A 15,340-nucleotide genomic window follows, 5' to 3' on the forward strand; every position below is an offset into this window, starting at 1 on the left:
GTGCTAGAAAAGACTCTTGAAAGTCCCTTGGACTGCAAGGAAATCAAGCTAGTCAATCCTAAAGGAAATCAACCATGAGGATTCATTGGAAGGACTGATGGTAAAGCTGAAGCTCCAATATTTTGACCACCTCATACAAAGAGTCAACTCATTAGAAAGGACCCTGATGCTGGGAGAGACTGAAGGCAGGAGAAAGGGACAACGGGGGATGAGATGGTTGGATGGCATCACCAATTCAATGGCCATGAATTTGAGCAAGCTCCAGGAGATGGTGAAGGACAGGGAAGCCTGGCATTCTGCAGACCATGGGGTTGCAAAGAGTCAGACCCGACTGAGCAACTGAACAGCAACAAATCAACCAACAGAAACCTACTCTGATAGAGTTCACCCCTTTCAAATTAAAGTTGAAATTAACCCCCAAGAATTTAGAACAGTTTACATCTTTACCTGTAATTTCTATAACTATTCTTCACTATAAAGCAGTCTGCTCCAATTAGAAGCTAGAACTCTAAGCTCGAGAATAGAAGAAAATACAAATAGTATAATCACCATCACCACGGCCATCATCATAACAAGGAATAACAAACACTTACCATTTATACACCGGGCCCAGATTAGGCATTTCACACGTGGACTGACTCTTCTTCCAACAAGTCCGCAGTGGCTCTGATTATCATGCAAGTTTACTGTTGAGAAAATTGAGGCATAGCATAAGTAACTCACCCAAGACCTCACATTTAGCAAGTGCCATGTGCTGCATCCCAGGAAACTTGGTTGTGGAATTGATTTCAACTGTACTCTGTCATCTTTTCTAACGAGAATCAAAAGAATCAGAGTTGGCAAGATCTTATTGTCAATTTTACTCATTTAATAGGAAAAAATATACACATTTGCCAACAACTGTTAAGCAGGTGACCCACACTGTGCAGCTAGCTGGGAGGAGAGGAGAATGGCTATGTGATCCTGATGCTTAGCCCAGAACCTCTCCTCCTCCTCTGGACCAGCATGTACATCCCTCTCCGTCATCTGTACCTATAGTCAATGCAACAACAAGCAAGGTCCTGATATAAGAAGAGACACCCTCCCATTCACGTATTATAGGGTCAATACAACTAGGACAGAAAAATAGAGAAAGATAACTCTGCCACGTAATAAACACATGAAGCACTGTGCCAGGGACTGTCTTGCACAGTCCCTCCTGCCATTGGTCTTTGTTCCACAGAGAAGATAAACCATACATTAATGAATTAAACATGCTGTAAGTGTTGAAAAGAAAGTTAATAGAAATCTGTAAAAAAAAAAAATATATATATATATATATATATATATATATAAAACACAGAAAGGAGAATGAGGCTTCTTTTTAAAGAGAGGGTTTTGAGAGAATTGATTTTGTCAACCAATGGTCTGATCATTCAGTATAGAATGCACTAAATATAGTTAAATAAACTTGGGGCTTCCCAGGTTTCGTCAGTGGTAAAGAACCCGCCTGTCAATGCAGTAGACTTAACAGACACAGGTTTGATCTCAGGGTTGGGAAGATCCCCTGGAGGAGGGCCTGGCAACCCACTCCAGTATTCTTGCCTGGCAAATCCCATGGACAGAGGAGCCTGGGGGGCTACAGTCTATAGCGTTGCACAGAGTAGGACATGACTGAAGTGAGCTGGCATGGCACAGCAATGATATAAACTGATCATGGGGGATGGGCATACATGACATGTTTCTTTACTATTTTCTCAAAGTTCCAAGCTAAATGTGTGATGCCATTAGTTATATAGAAATCTGGATTAGGTAAACCTATTCGAATTTTAGAGGTAGGTTGCTTATTCCAGCAGTGAGCAAACTATGGCAAGGAGATCCATAAAAAAGATTACCTTTTATTGTAACTCATGCATTTGCATGTTGAAAATGAACTGATATATGAATAACCTTGGTTATTTAAAAATAAGAAATGAGATACCAATCATTCAAAAATGCTAATTAAATGCAATTGCAATCAAATTCTTGTATGTTAATTTAAAAGAAAGTCATGTCATCGTATTATTGTGTATAAGTAAAAGAAAAATTTCCAGTTCAGACTGCTACTGCTAAGTCACTTCAGTCATGTCTGACTCTGTGCAACTCCGTAGACAGCAGCCCACCAGGCTCCCCCGTCCCTGGGATTCTCCAGGCAAGAACACTGGAGTGGGTTGCCATTTCCTTCTCCAATACATGAAAGTGAAAAGTGAAAGTGAAGTTGCTCAGTCATGTCCAATCTTTGTGACCCCATGGACTGTAGCCTACCAGGCTCCTCTGTCCATGGGATTTTCCAGGCAAGAGTACTGGAGTGGGGTGCCATCTATGAACATATATATTTTTACCTTTGAAGATAAGATTTACCTTATCAATGGAAAAATGCCAAAACAAAATCATGTTTATCTTTATTCAAAGAATGTCATATAAATCAAAACACTTGGCATAAAAAAAGAGGCAGCTTCCCAAGTGGTGCTAGTGGTAAAGAGCCCTCCTGCCAATGCTGAAGACGACTTGAGTTCAAATCCAGGATCCCCTGGAAGCATTCTTGCCCGGAGAATTCCATGAACAGAGGAGCCTAGTGGGCTACAGTCCATGGGGTTGCAAAGAGTTGGAGTTGACCAAAGCAACTTAGCACTCAGTCATAGTATCTACTTTTATATTTAATGGGAAATAGGTAATTCTTTTTCTTGATACATTTCTCTTATTACTTGTAGCCACTTTTTTTTTTTTCATGTTTTAAATAGAAGCACTTGAATGAAATGTCTTTGGACAACTTTGAATCTGGTTATCCGTGTGCCTAGCCTTCTGAAATAGCGCAAATATCGAGAGATATCCATGTAACAGCTGGCGCTTCCCTGTACTACCCTCCTTCTCTCTTTAGACCGTGTCGGTGTCCGTGTCTGTCCTCACGCTGAGCTGCATTGCCTTGGACCGGTGGTATGCTATCTGCCACCCTCTGATGTTTAAGAGCACAGCCAAGCGGGCCCGGAACAGCATCGTCATCATCTGGATCGTGTCCTGCGTCATCATGATCCCTCAGGCCATCGTCATGGAGTGCAGCACCATGCTGCCCGGTTTAGCCAATAAAACTGCTCTCTTTACCGTCTGTGATGAGCGCTGGGGAGGCAAGTCCAGTGTGGTCCTTATATTGATCTGACGGCTGTGAATTGGAAATCTGATTTGCATAACGCTTGTAAAGCTGGCCTTCTTTATTTTATTGACATTCATTAGTATCGCTTTGCAAAAACATGAAGAATCAAGTTGAAATCCAAAACGATTTCACAGAATCCCTCCACCCATTTTGAACCTTTAGATGCACGACTATCTAGCAGTTGTATTATTCAGCTGGTGACTATGAACTTTTCTTAGGTTTTCTAAAACATCGAAAGGACTCATTTATAATAACCCAAATATATATTTTGAAATTATTAGCATTTTATGACATGGTAGAACATTATATTTCCGCAGGTGTCGGGTTCCCTAATGGGGCTTCAAATGCAACTGAATTTTTCATGTTAAAGTCATGTTCAGCCTGGAAACACGACTGTCTTGTCTATCGACCTATGTTGATCTTTGAGTCAACAAGCTAAATATGCTTTCTCTATTCATAATACAGTAAATTGATAAATTTTACCACTGACATAATTATTTTCTGATTTCAGAGTTATACTAATCATGGAATTATGATCCTACTTGGTTTCCCATCTGACATGGTCAGTAGTTAAATTTAAACAATCCGAAGATGGAGGTGTTATGTTCCTTTGGTTCAGAACTCTCAGCAACAGTCTGAGTTCGGCAACAGTCTGAGTTCTGTAACAGTGGAACCACTTTTATCAGTGCCTGATGATGGCACGAATCTGGACAGAGCAAAGAATGAAAGAAAAGAAAATAATGCTTCATTTCCCAGCACTGTCTGCAGAATTATAACATAAAACTTAGAGAAAACAATCTATTCTCCTCTGGTTAAGTGTATTACAATGGTTCATATTTAGACACTGTAAATATTAGGAAAGCATTTGTCCATTGGAAAGATGTATCAATAGAAGCAGTGTACCCCAAGGATGGCTGGCTCATGGACTTCTGATTTTCAAGTATTTGAATCTCTGAATTCATGTTAACTCCTAACTTGGAACTTTATTGGAACCCTGAAAAGAGAAAAATCAGGGACTGAAAAATTAGGCATATATTTTCACTGCAGCAAAATAAAACTCAAAAAATATTGCAATTACTCCACATATTATCCAAAGACTTATAATAAGCAAAATTTCAAAATTTTGCATTATCTTTTATTCCAGATATTAAATGCCACTTTATAAAATTTAGTTTTTCCCTTCATTTCTAACATTGCAACTCTTTTGCTATATTTCTTTCTGGATCTTCTTTGGTTTTTCATGAGTTTCCTTATTAACAATGCAGACAAAAACAAAATGAGTGGAAAGTTCCAAAATGATAGAAATATTTCTTAAGTGGTTTTGGTCCCATTTATTTAATGTTCAAACAACATCTTGAGTACTTAGGATATGCCAAAAAATGTGCCAACCTGAAGAGAAATAGACTCTGCCTAAGGGAACACGTTGTATATACTGAGGCTGAAAGGCAAATAAATAAAGTCTTATAGCGTGATTAGTATTTTAATATACTTAGATATAAAGTGCTAGGAGCACAAATTAGAGGACAGACTCAGTCCTGGCCATTTGAACAAAGTTTACAAGCAGCTGCTAACACTTCAGCAAAGCATTAAAGATGAATAGGGAGGAAACTCAGGGGGCAGTTCATTTACTCAGAGTTTGAACTCTGGTCACTTAGAATGAACTTGTTTTGCCTCTTGATTTGGCTATGTTTTAATGCTTAAATGGGGCTTCCTTGGTGGCTCAGACAGTAAAGAATCTACCTGCAATGCGGGAGACCCAGATTCAATCCCTAGGTTGGGAACATCCCCTAGAGAAGGGAATGGCTACCCACTCCAGTCTTGCCCGGAGATTCTCATGAACAGAGGACCCTGGCAAGAGTCAGACGTGGATGAGCAACTAACACTTTCACTTTCTTTATAATGTTTAAATATCTCAATTATTTTTCAGTTTAAGAAAGACTAAAAATGTGGAGATTCACTAGCATGAGTGTGATTCTCTCTCAGTGCACAATTTAATAATTTGGTTGATTAAATGACTATAACCTATCCCTTTATTTTTTTTAATTTATTTTTATTTATTTATTTATTTATTTTTAAATTTTAAAATCTTTAATTCTTACATGCGTTCCCAAACATGAACCCCCCTCCCACCTCCCTCCCCATTACATCTCTCTGGGTCATCCCCATGCACCAGCCCCAAGCATGCTGTAACCTGCGTCAGACATAGACTGGCGATTCAATTCTTACCTGATAGTATACATGTTAGAATGCCATTCTCCCAAATCATCCCACCCTCTCCGTCTGAGTCCAAAAGTCCGTTATACACATCTGTGTCTTTTTTCTGTCTTGCATACAGGGTCGTCATTGCCATCTTTCTAAAGTCCATATATATGTGTTAGTATACTGTATTGGTGTTTTTCTTTCTGGCTTACTTCACTCTGTATAATCGGCTCCAGTTTCATCCATCTCATCAGAACTGATTCAAATGAATTCTTTCTAACGGCTGAGTAATACTCCATTGTGTATATGTACCACAGCTTTCTTATCCATTCATCTGCTGATGGACATCTAGGTTGTTTCCATGTCCTGGCTATTATAAACAGTGCTGCGATGAACATTGGGGTACATGTGACTGAGCAAAGATTTTCCAGACAGGGAAGAGGGGAAAGGGAAAACCTGAGGGTGTCCTAGGAAATAGGAAAACCCACACAATGGGCACCACCCCTTGAAGAAGAAAGTAAGAGAGTTCAAACTTATAGTTTCTGGATTGCAGGGGTAGACAGCCTAAAGAATTGTGTTTGGGGAAAGGTAGGCTGGGGACCAACTGTGACATATCTCTTAGGTAATTCCTATACAATGAGTTCTATTTGGAAAAGAGTTTAAAGATCTCTTGATTGGAGTAATTTAGTTAATAATGATGAAGTCGAACCATAAATAAAATTATTTGTTCAATAATATGAAGCAAACAAGCACAATTTTTTTGTATGTTCTTTTATTATCTTTTAAATTTAAATTTATTTGTTTTAATTGGAGGCTAATTACTTTGCAATATTGTATTGGTTCTGCCACACATCAACATGAATCCACCATGGGCATACATGTGTTCCCCATCCTGAACCCCCCTCCCACCTCCTTCCCTGTACCATCCCTCCAGGTCATCCCAGGGCACCAGCCCCAAGGATCCTGTATCGAACCTGGACTGGCGATCCATTTCTTATGATATTATACATGTTTCCATGCCATTCCCCCAAATCATCCCACCCTCTCCCTCTCCCACAGAGTCCAAAAGACTGTTCTATACATCTGCGTATCTTTTGCTGTCTTGCATACAGCGTTATCGTTACCACCTTTCTAAATTCCATATATATGCGTTAGTATACTGTATTGGTGTTTTTCTTTCTGGCTTACTTCATGCTGTATAAGGCAAAGTAATACTGTATTGAGTTGATCATCCACAAAATCAAGCAATAAAAGATATTATATTAGTTTTTATACATTAAATGAAATCAATATAACTTTATGTTTTTAAGAAGTGTATGAAAAATACAAAGTAGGTTCTTATCATTCTGCTCATCAGACATCTAGTTTATTATAACGATTTTTGCATAGCATAAGTTTTGTTAATATAAGATTTTTATGTCTACATTTCTTTTCTTTTTTAAATTAATTAATTAATCTATTTATTTTTGGCTTCACTGGGTCTTTGTTGCCACCAGTGCTTAGTCTAGTTGCTGTGAGCAGGGGCTACTCTCAAATTACAGTGCAAGGACTTCTCATCGCAGTGGCTTCTCTTGCTGCAGAGCATGGGCTTCTAGAGTCCATGGACTTCAGTAGATGTGGTTCATGAGCTTTGGATTTAGAGCACAGCTTAGTAGCTGTGGCTCATGGGCTTAGTTGCCAGCAGCATGTGGAATCCTCCTGGACCAGATTTGAACTTGTGTCCCCTGCATTGGCAGGCAAACTCTCAAGCACAAGACTACCAAAGAAGTCCCTGTAACTCTATGTTTAACTTAAAATTTTTAAGCTTAGACAAAAATATGTGATAGTCAGAATCTAAAGTCACCAAAAGGGTTCAAACCTGGGTTCGATCTTTGGGTCAGAAGATCCCCTGGAGAAGGGAAAGGATAACCACTCCAATATTCTTATCTGGCAAATACCATTGACATAGGAGACTGGTGGGCTACAGTCCATGGAGTTGTAAGGCTAAAGGTCAGCTTTCATTCCAGTCCCAAAGAAAGGCAATGCCAAAGAATGTTCAAACTACCACATAATTACACTCATTTCACACACTAGCAAAGTAATGCTCAAAATTCTTCAAGCTAGGCTTAAACAGTACGTGAACTGAGAACTTCCAGATGTTTAAGCTGGATTTAGAAAAAGCAGAGAAACCAGAGATCAAATTGCCGACATCCACTGGATCATAGAAAAGGCAAGAGATTTCCAGAAAACCATCTACTTCTGCTTCATTGACTGTCTTAAAAGACTTTGATTGTGTGGATCACCACAAACTGTGGAAAATTCTTCAAGAGATGGGAATACCAGACCACGTGACCTGCCTCCTGAGAAACCTATATGCAGGTCAAGAAGCAACAGTTAGAACCAGATATGGAAAAATGAATTGCTTCCAAATTGGGAAAGGAGTATGTCAAGGCTGTGTATTGTCACCCTGCTTATTCAACTTACATGCGGAGGACATCATGAGAAACGCTGGGCTAAATGAAGCACAAGCTGGAATCAAGATTGCCAAGAGAAATATCAATAATCTCAGACCTGCAGATGACACCACCCTGACAGAAAGTGAGGAGGAACTAAAGCCTATTTATGAAAGTGAAAGAGGAGAGTGAAAAAGCTGACTTAAAACTCAACATTCAGAAAACTAAAATCATGGCAACTGGTCCCATCATTTTATGGCAAATAGATGGGAAAACAATGGAAACAGTGATAGACTTTGCTTGGGCTCCAAAATCACTGCAGATGGTGACTGAAGCCATGAAATTAAAATATGCTCCTTGGGAGAAAAGTATGACAAACCAAGGCAGCATGTTAAAAAAGCAGAGACATTACTTTGCCAACAAAGGTCCATCTAGTCAAAGCTATGGTTTTTCTAGTAGTCAAGTATGGATGTGAGATTTGGACCATAAAGGAAGCTGAGCACTGAAGAATTGATGCTTTTGAACTGTGGTGGTGGAAAAGACCCTTGAGAGTCCCTTGGACTGCAAGGAGATGCAATCAGTCAATCCTAAAAGGAATCAGTCCTGAATATTCATTGGAAGGACTGATGCTGCAGCTGAAGCTCTGATACTTTGGTACCTGATGCAAGGAGCTGACTCATTAGAAAAGACCCTGATGCTGGAAAACATTGAAGGCAGGAGGAGAAGGGGATGACAGAGAATGAGATGGTTGGATGGCTTCGCCGACTCAACGGTCGTGAGTTTGAGCAAGCTTCAGGAGATGGTGAAAGGCAGGGAAGCCTGGCAAGCTGCAGTCCATGGGGTTGCAAAGAGTTGGACATGACTGCGTGACTGAAAAAAAAGTCACTGTAGGACGTTATATTTTACAGGGTTACCTCTCTAATTCAAACATCTTGAAAGTCCAAATACCATTTAGCCTAATTAAAAATCTATTTACTGTGAAGTATCTTTCATTTGTGTTTAACTCATAAACTGTATTCCTTATCTCTCAGTATCACTTGAGTCTCTCAGTTGTGTCCAGCTCTTTGAGAACCCATGGAATATAGCACAGCAGGCGTCCCAGTCCATCACCAACTCCAGGAGCTTACTCAAACTAATGTCCATTGAGTTGGTGATGCCATCCAAACATCTCATTTTCTGTCGTCCCCTTCTCCTCCTAACTTCAATCTTTCCCAGCATCAGGGTCTTTTCCAGTGAGTCAGTTCTTCACATCAGGTTGCCAAAGTATTGGAGTTTCAGCTTCAGCATCAGTCCTTCCAATGAATATTCAGGACTGATTTTCTTTAGGATGGACTGGTTGGATCTCCTTGCAGTCCAAGGGACTCTCAAGAGTCTTCTCCAACACCACAGTTCAAAAGCATCAATTCATCAATGCTCAGCTTTTTTATAGTCCAACTCTCACATTTGTACATGACTAATGGAACAACCATGGCTTTGACTAGAAAGACCTTTGTTGGCAAAATAATGTCTCTGATTTTTAAATGCTGTCTAGGCTGGTCATAACTTTTCTACCAAGGAGTAAGTGTCTTTTAATTTCATGGCTGCAGTCACCATATGCAGTGATTTTGGAGCCCCCAAAAACAAAGTCTGTCACTGTTTCCATTGTCTCCCCATCCATTCATCATGAAGTGATGGGACCAGCTGCCATGATCTTAGTTTTCTGAATGTTGAGTTTAAGCCAGCTTTTTTACTCTCCTCTTTCACTTGCATCAAGAGGCTCTTTAGTTTTTCTTCGCTTTCTGTCATAAGGGTGGTGTGATCTGCATCAGTTCAGTTCAGTCGCTCAGTCGTATCCGAGGTGGTATGATCTGCGCTCTCCTGGCAATCTTGATTCCAGCTTGTGCTTCCTCCATCTCAGCATTTCTCATAATGTACCCTGCATATAAATTAAATAAGGAGGGTGACAATATACAGCCTTGTCAGACTCCTTTCCCGATTTGGAACCAGTCATTTGTTCCATGTCCAATTCTAACTGTTGCTTCCTGACCTGCATACACATTTCTCAAGAGGCAGATCCAGTGGTCTGGTATTCCCATCTCTTCAAGAATTTTCCACAGTTTGTGGTGATCCACACAATCAAAGGCTTTGGCATAGTTAATAAAGCAAAAATAGATTTTTTCTAGAACTCTCTTGCTTTTCTGATGATCCAATGGATGTTGGTAATTTGATCTCTTGTTCCTCTGCATTTTCTAAATCCAGATGGAACATCTAGAAGTTCACAGTTCACGTACTGTTGAAGCCTGGCTTGGAGAATTTTGAGCATTACTTTACTAGCATGTGAAATGAGTGCAATTGTGTGGTAGTTTGAACATTCTGTGGCATTGTCGTTCTTTGGAATTGAAATGAAAAGTGACCTTTTCCAGTCCTGTGGCCACTGCTGAGTTTTCCAAATTTGCTGGCATATTGAGTGCAGCACTTTCCCAGCATCATCTTTCAGGATTTGAAACAGCTCAACTGGAATTCCATCACCTCCACTAGCTTTGTTCGTAGCGATGCTTTCTAAGGCCCACTTGATTTCATATTCCAGGATGTCTGGCTCTAGGTGAGTGATCACACCATCAGGATTATCTTGGTCTTGAAGATCTTTTTTGTACAGTTCTGTGTATTCTTGTCACCTCTTCTTAATATCTTCTGCTTCTGTTAGGTCCATATCATTTCTGTCCTTTATTGAGTCCATCTTTGCATGAAATGTTCCCTTGGTATCTCTAATTTTCTTGAAGAGATCTCTAGTCTTTCCCATTCTGTTGTTTTCCTCTATTTCTTTGCATTGATTGCTGAAGTAGGCTTTCTTATCTCTTCTTGCTATTCTTTGGAACTCTACATTCAGATGCTTGTATCTTTCTTTTCCTCCTTTGCTTTTTGCTTCTATTCTTTTCACAGCTATTTGTAAGGCCTCCCCAGGCAGCCATTTTGCTTTTTTGCATTTCTTTTCCATGGGGGTGGTCTTGATCCCTGTCTCCTGTACAATGTCACGAACCTCAGTCCATAGTTCATCAGGCATGCTATCTATCAGATCTAGTGACTTAAATCTATTTCTCATTTCCAGTGTATAAGCATAAGGGATTTGATTTAGGTCATACCTGAGTGGTCTAGTGGTTTTCCCTACTTTCTTCAGTTTAAGACTGAATTTGGTAATATGGGGTTCATGATCTGAGCCATAGCCATCTCCTGGTCTTGTTTTTGTTGACTGTATAGAGCTTCATTTACCGGTTATTTTCCTTATCTTATCCCAAGTTAAATCAATGATCTAATTCTAAAAGTATATAGAGATGTCATAATTGTCCTACAACCAATATTACAGTGTGGAAAGAGTGTAAACCATGTGGATTCATATCTTTCAAATCACTTTTGGAAAAGTCTTGCAAATACTGTCTCCTTCATGGTACAAAATACCTGAGAACTCTGTCTTGCTGAAAATAAGACCACAAAAGTGTAATATGGATGTATCATTAATGAAACTCATTATCGTCTTCATTACCTATAGTTTGTTCATAAAAGAACACAAGCCATTAAGTTCTTGGCACAAAAATAAAATGTGTTAATGTTCATTTTAATTATTTTAAAAAGATTTTTAAATAAATTTATTTATTTGGAGGTTATGTATGTTCATTGTTTGCTTCAGTCATATTAATTTATACTTCTGAAATTTTTAAATTATCTTAAAATTGTAACCATACTTTCTTGATTTCTTGGTTTGTAAATACTTCCACAGGATAAATCCTAATGGAAGAAAGTAATTTTTCTTTCTGCACTCAATCCAAGATATGTTTTTACCAGTCATTAATCCAACTTTTCATGAGCATATAGTGATTATCAAATAGTATTTTGGAGACTGGGGATTTATAATCTTCCTCCTATTGGATTGTACTGTCAAATTATTCTTTGGTGGTTTCAAAAATAATAATAATAATGGAGATATTCTTTACATCATGGCATTTGGCCTATTGTCATTGGGAAATTATATAAATATGTGTGTTTATTAATAGGAACATTTATTGAAGACATTTATCAGGGAAAAGATAATAAAATATATGAAAGATTAAGGTGCACTTTAATGGATACATGAGCTTTGAAAAGACTGTCCAAACTGAAAATTTGAAAAATTATATTATTTTTTTCATTGAATTCCTGATAGGTATAAAATGAAGGAGAAAATGTCATTTTTAGATAATTTTATTAACATGTTCAGTTAATAATGGACATCAACTCATTTAAGTTTTGTCTGTCCAATACATCATATTATTATTTAATCTGGTTTTTTAAGTTTATTTTTTAATTGAAGGACAATGGCTTTACAGAATTTTGTTTTCTGTGGAACATCAACATCAATCAGTCATAGGTGTACATATGCCCCTCCCTCTTGAACCTCCCTCCCATCTCCCTCCTCATCCCACCCTTCTAGGTTGATACAGACCCTCTGTTTGAGTTCCCTGAGACATACAGCAAATTCCCATTGGATATCTATTTCATATGTGATAATTTAAGTTTCCATGTTTCTCTCTCCATACATCAAGACTAAAGAAAGATCCACATTTGCTCCTTACTTGTTGATTTGGTATATATACAAGAATTTATGTAGATTATGCCTATTTATTGGTTGAGTAGAGACAACAAATTTTAATAGCTTTTAATCTTTAAAATGTTGTTTTCTAATTTAGGGAATGCCTAAGTGAATACATTTTATGTAGCTCCTTTCTAGACATATGAATGTCTTAAAATATATAAAAGATATTTCTCATCAAGTGCAGAGAAAGATCAAAGACGGTTTTAACATATAATTTAAACTTTCAGTGGTATTTCTGGATTTTCAATTAGCTTAGACTCTGAGCGTGAAATGAGGAATTTAAGATGATTATGTTTCACCAATCATCTAAAATAATCTCTTGAGTAAAACAATCTATCCCAGCCTGCAAATATAATTTTTGCTTTATCAATTTTTGTCTGTGTTGGCATTCATTACGATAATATGCTTTTACTGGTCAATTACATCTTTTTACAGCTATTTATAAATATGCCGCTTGCAGAATGAGCTTTGTTTCCCATCTGTTTAAAACTGCAGACTGTTATCATAGTGTTGATATCCATATATGCATTTAAAAAACAAATGACCTACGAAATCTACCTGTCTCCTTTCGTTTGGGGCAGACATCAGGGATTCATGGGTATGTATGCTTCAAAGGTACATTTTTTATGCAGGACGAGTATGTGACACTTTCTTCAAAACAAACAAAAGTTCAAAGCCACTCAGGTGCCTGGGAAGTGCCGAGGTAACTCTCCAGTTCCTTTTAAATTGGCTCCCCTATTGCTGCACGGACTGTGGAGCTTCAAAGGAAAAGGATGTCTGTTATTCCTCCCTTCAGGCTGCTCAGATTCTATCACTTTTTATGTAATGCCTGTTTTACAGGACAAATTTGAAAGGAAGTGAGAAGCTGATGAACTCAGCCTGAGCCACCCGGGCCCCCAAGGAAGTTAAAAATGACACCTCAAGTTGATCTCTTAGAGCTCCTGGCACCACACGCACCCTGCCATCCTCTCTAAAGATAGCAATGGAGAAAAATATCTATCTGAGGAAGAAGGCAGTTTTAAGAGTAAAAATAAGACTATTAAGTTCTAGAAGATGAAACTATAAAATCAATATTATGGAGGATATTTAGCTCATTGATACCTTTAAAATATATTCAGTAAGAAGTCAATGAATTGTCAACCTTTGTTATCAGCAATTATGGTCATCATAATTATTTTTGGCTAAACCTGAGGATAAATTGCTGTTATCACATTTGATCACATAACTGAGTCTTCATGCTTCAAAATACTCTCTGAAGTAATGAAACAAATATAATCTATAAAAATGATAGCATTGTCCTTCTGTAATAGTATAGAACCAATCCCATTGTCAATATCAAGCTCAAAATAAGTTATGGAATTTTTAGAATTAAAAAAATCTATTTTGCTAGCATTTAGTGAGAATTGTATCTAGTTAGTGGCATTTAATATCCATGGTATCCATCTAGTATATATTGTTTCTTGTTAAGTAAAAGTAGCTGGATCACTATGACATATTCAAATACTAGCATAAGAGAAATATCTTTTAACATATTTTAAAAGTCAGCTATGGATATATTTTTAAAAAGCTAAAAATTAATATTAAACCACAGTGTCGCTCAATTGATTGATTCCTTAATAAATGCCTTAATCTATGATACATATCACCTGTATACATAGAATTAATGATAAATAAGAAATTACTACAGTCCTAGATGGGCTTATGCCTTATTGATAAGAAAATACCCACATTGGTTTGAAATCTAACTTTAAAGAGTCCTAAAAATTTCGTTTTTATTAAAAACACATGCATTAACACACACACACAACTTACTCAAGTAAGCATTTTGTATATGTTCTAGGAAGTCAACAAAAAGAATTGTTATCAAATGTTTGCTGTTTTATTTTTTAAAAAAACATTCCAAATTTGTATTTGCAGATACAACTGGGAATAATTTCCCAATTTTTAAGAAAGAAATTAAGAGAAATCAACTTAATTTACAGTCTCTTGCAATTTTAACAAAAGCTTTAGCAATTAAATTTTGAATAATGTCCCTTCTTGTAAATTCAAATATAGGACAATCCAAATTGTTTTATTAATAGGCAGATGTAATCAAGAGAAAAAAATTGGCTTTTAATAAATGGACACTTGGCTTTGGATAGACTGTGTAGCACAAATTAAAATAATGTTTAATTGCCTCTTCTCTCTGAGTAGATTAAATTACATTAAGACTTTGCATTTAGTACTTAAATGTAAGTAGCTGTTATTTTTAATCACTTTTCCCTTTGTGTATATATCATGACACTAAAATCATATAGAAGGTAAAGCGTATTTTAAAAGCAAAACATTGATAAATGTACCTTTAAAAAATCTATGAATTATAACATAAGACTATTATTTTGACTTTCACTCCAGGTGAAATTTACCCCAAGATGTATCACATCTGTTTCTTCCTGGTTACGTACATGGCACCACTGTGTCTTATGGTGTTGGCCTATCTACAAATATTTCGTAAACTCTGGTGCAGACAAGTAAGTAATTTCAAATACTTTTCTTGTGTTTTCTTTACAGTCCTTGAAAACAAAATTTGAATGAATTGAACCAATATAATATGTTTAGCAAAGGATTGTGTGTTCTTCTAATAACGTTTTCCACTAAATAATGAAGACCTAGTCAGGAAAATGGGCTTGCCTGCTGACTCAAATGGTAAAGAATCTGTCTGCAATGGAGGAGACCCAAGTTCAATCCCAGGTTGGGAAGATTCCCCTGGAGAAGGGGGGATGGCTACCCGTTCAATATTCTTGCTTGGTCTAGGCATTTTGAAGAGTGATATTTAGGAAATATTATTTTATGAACTGCCTTAATGGTTAAATTTTAAACCTCTGTGATTAATTGACTTGATTTTTTTGTCTAGGACTAACATTACACATTTTACTTTTTATGAGAAATAAACAAAAGTTC

General features: G+C 37.4%; 1 protein-coding gene across 2 annotated transcripts in view; it reads left to right on the forward strand.

The window, feature by feature from the left end:
- HCRTR2 (hypocretin receptor 2) overlaps positions 1 to 15,340 on the forward strand; it is a 137,131-nt gene that overhangs the window by 102,447 nt on the left and 19,344 nt on the right. For both annotated transcript variants that reach the window (XM_005696190.2, XM_013973787.2), the window contains exons 3-4: positions 2,897 to 3,140; positions 14,795 to 14,910. In XM_005696190.2, the coding sequence (XP_005696247.1) occupies positions 2,897 to 3,140; positions 14,795 to 14,910 (360 nt within the window). The remainder of the gene's footprint in view (positions 1 to 2,896; positions 3,141 to 14,794; positions 14,911 to 15,340) is intronic.

The sequence above is a fragment of the Capra hircus genome, chromosome 23, assembly GCF_001704415.2.
Source record: "Capra hircus breed San Clemente chromosome 23, ASM170441v1, whole genome shotgun sequence".
Classification (NCBI taxonomy): domain Eukaryota; kingdom Metazoa; phylum Chordata; class Mammalia; order Artiodactyla; family Bovidae; genus Capra; species Capra hircus.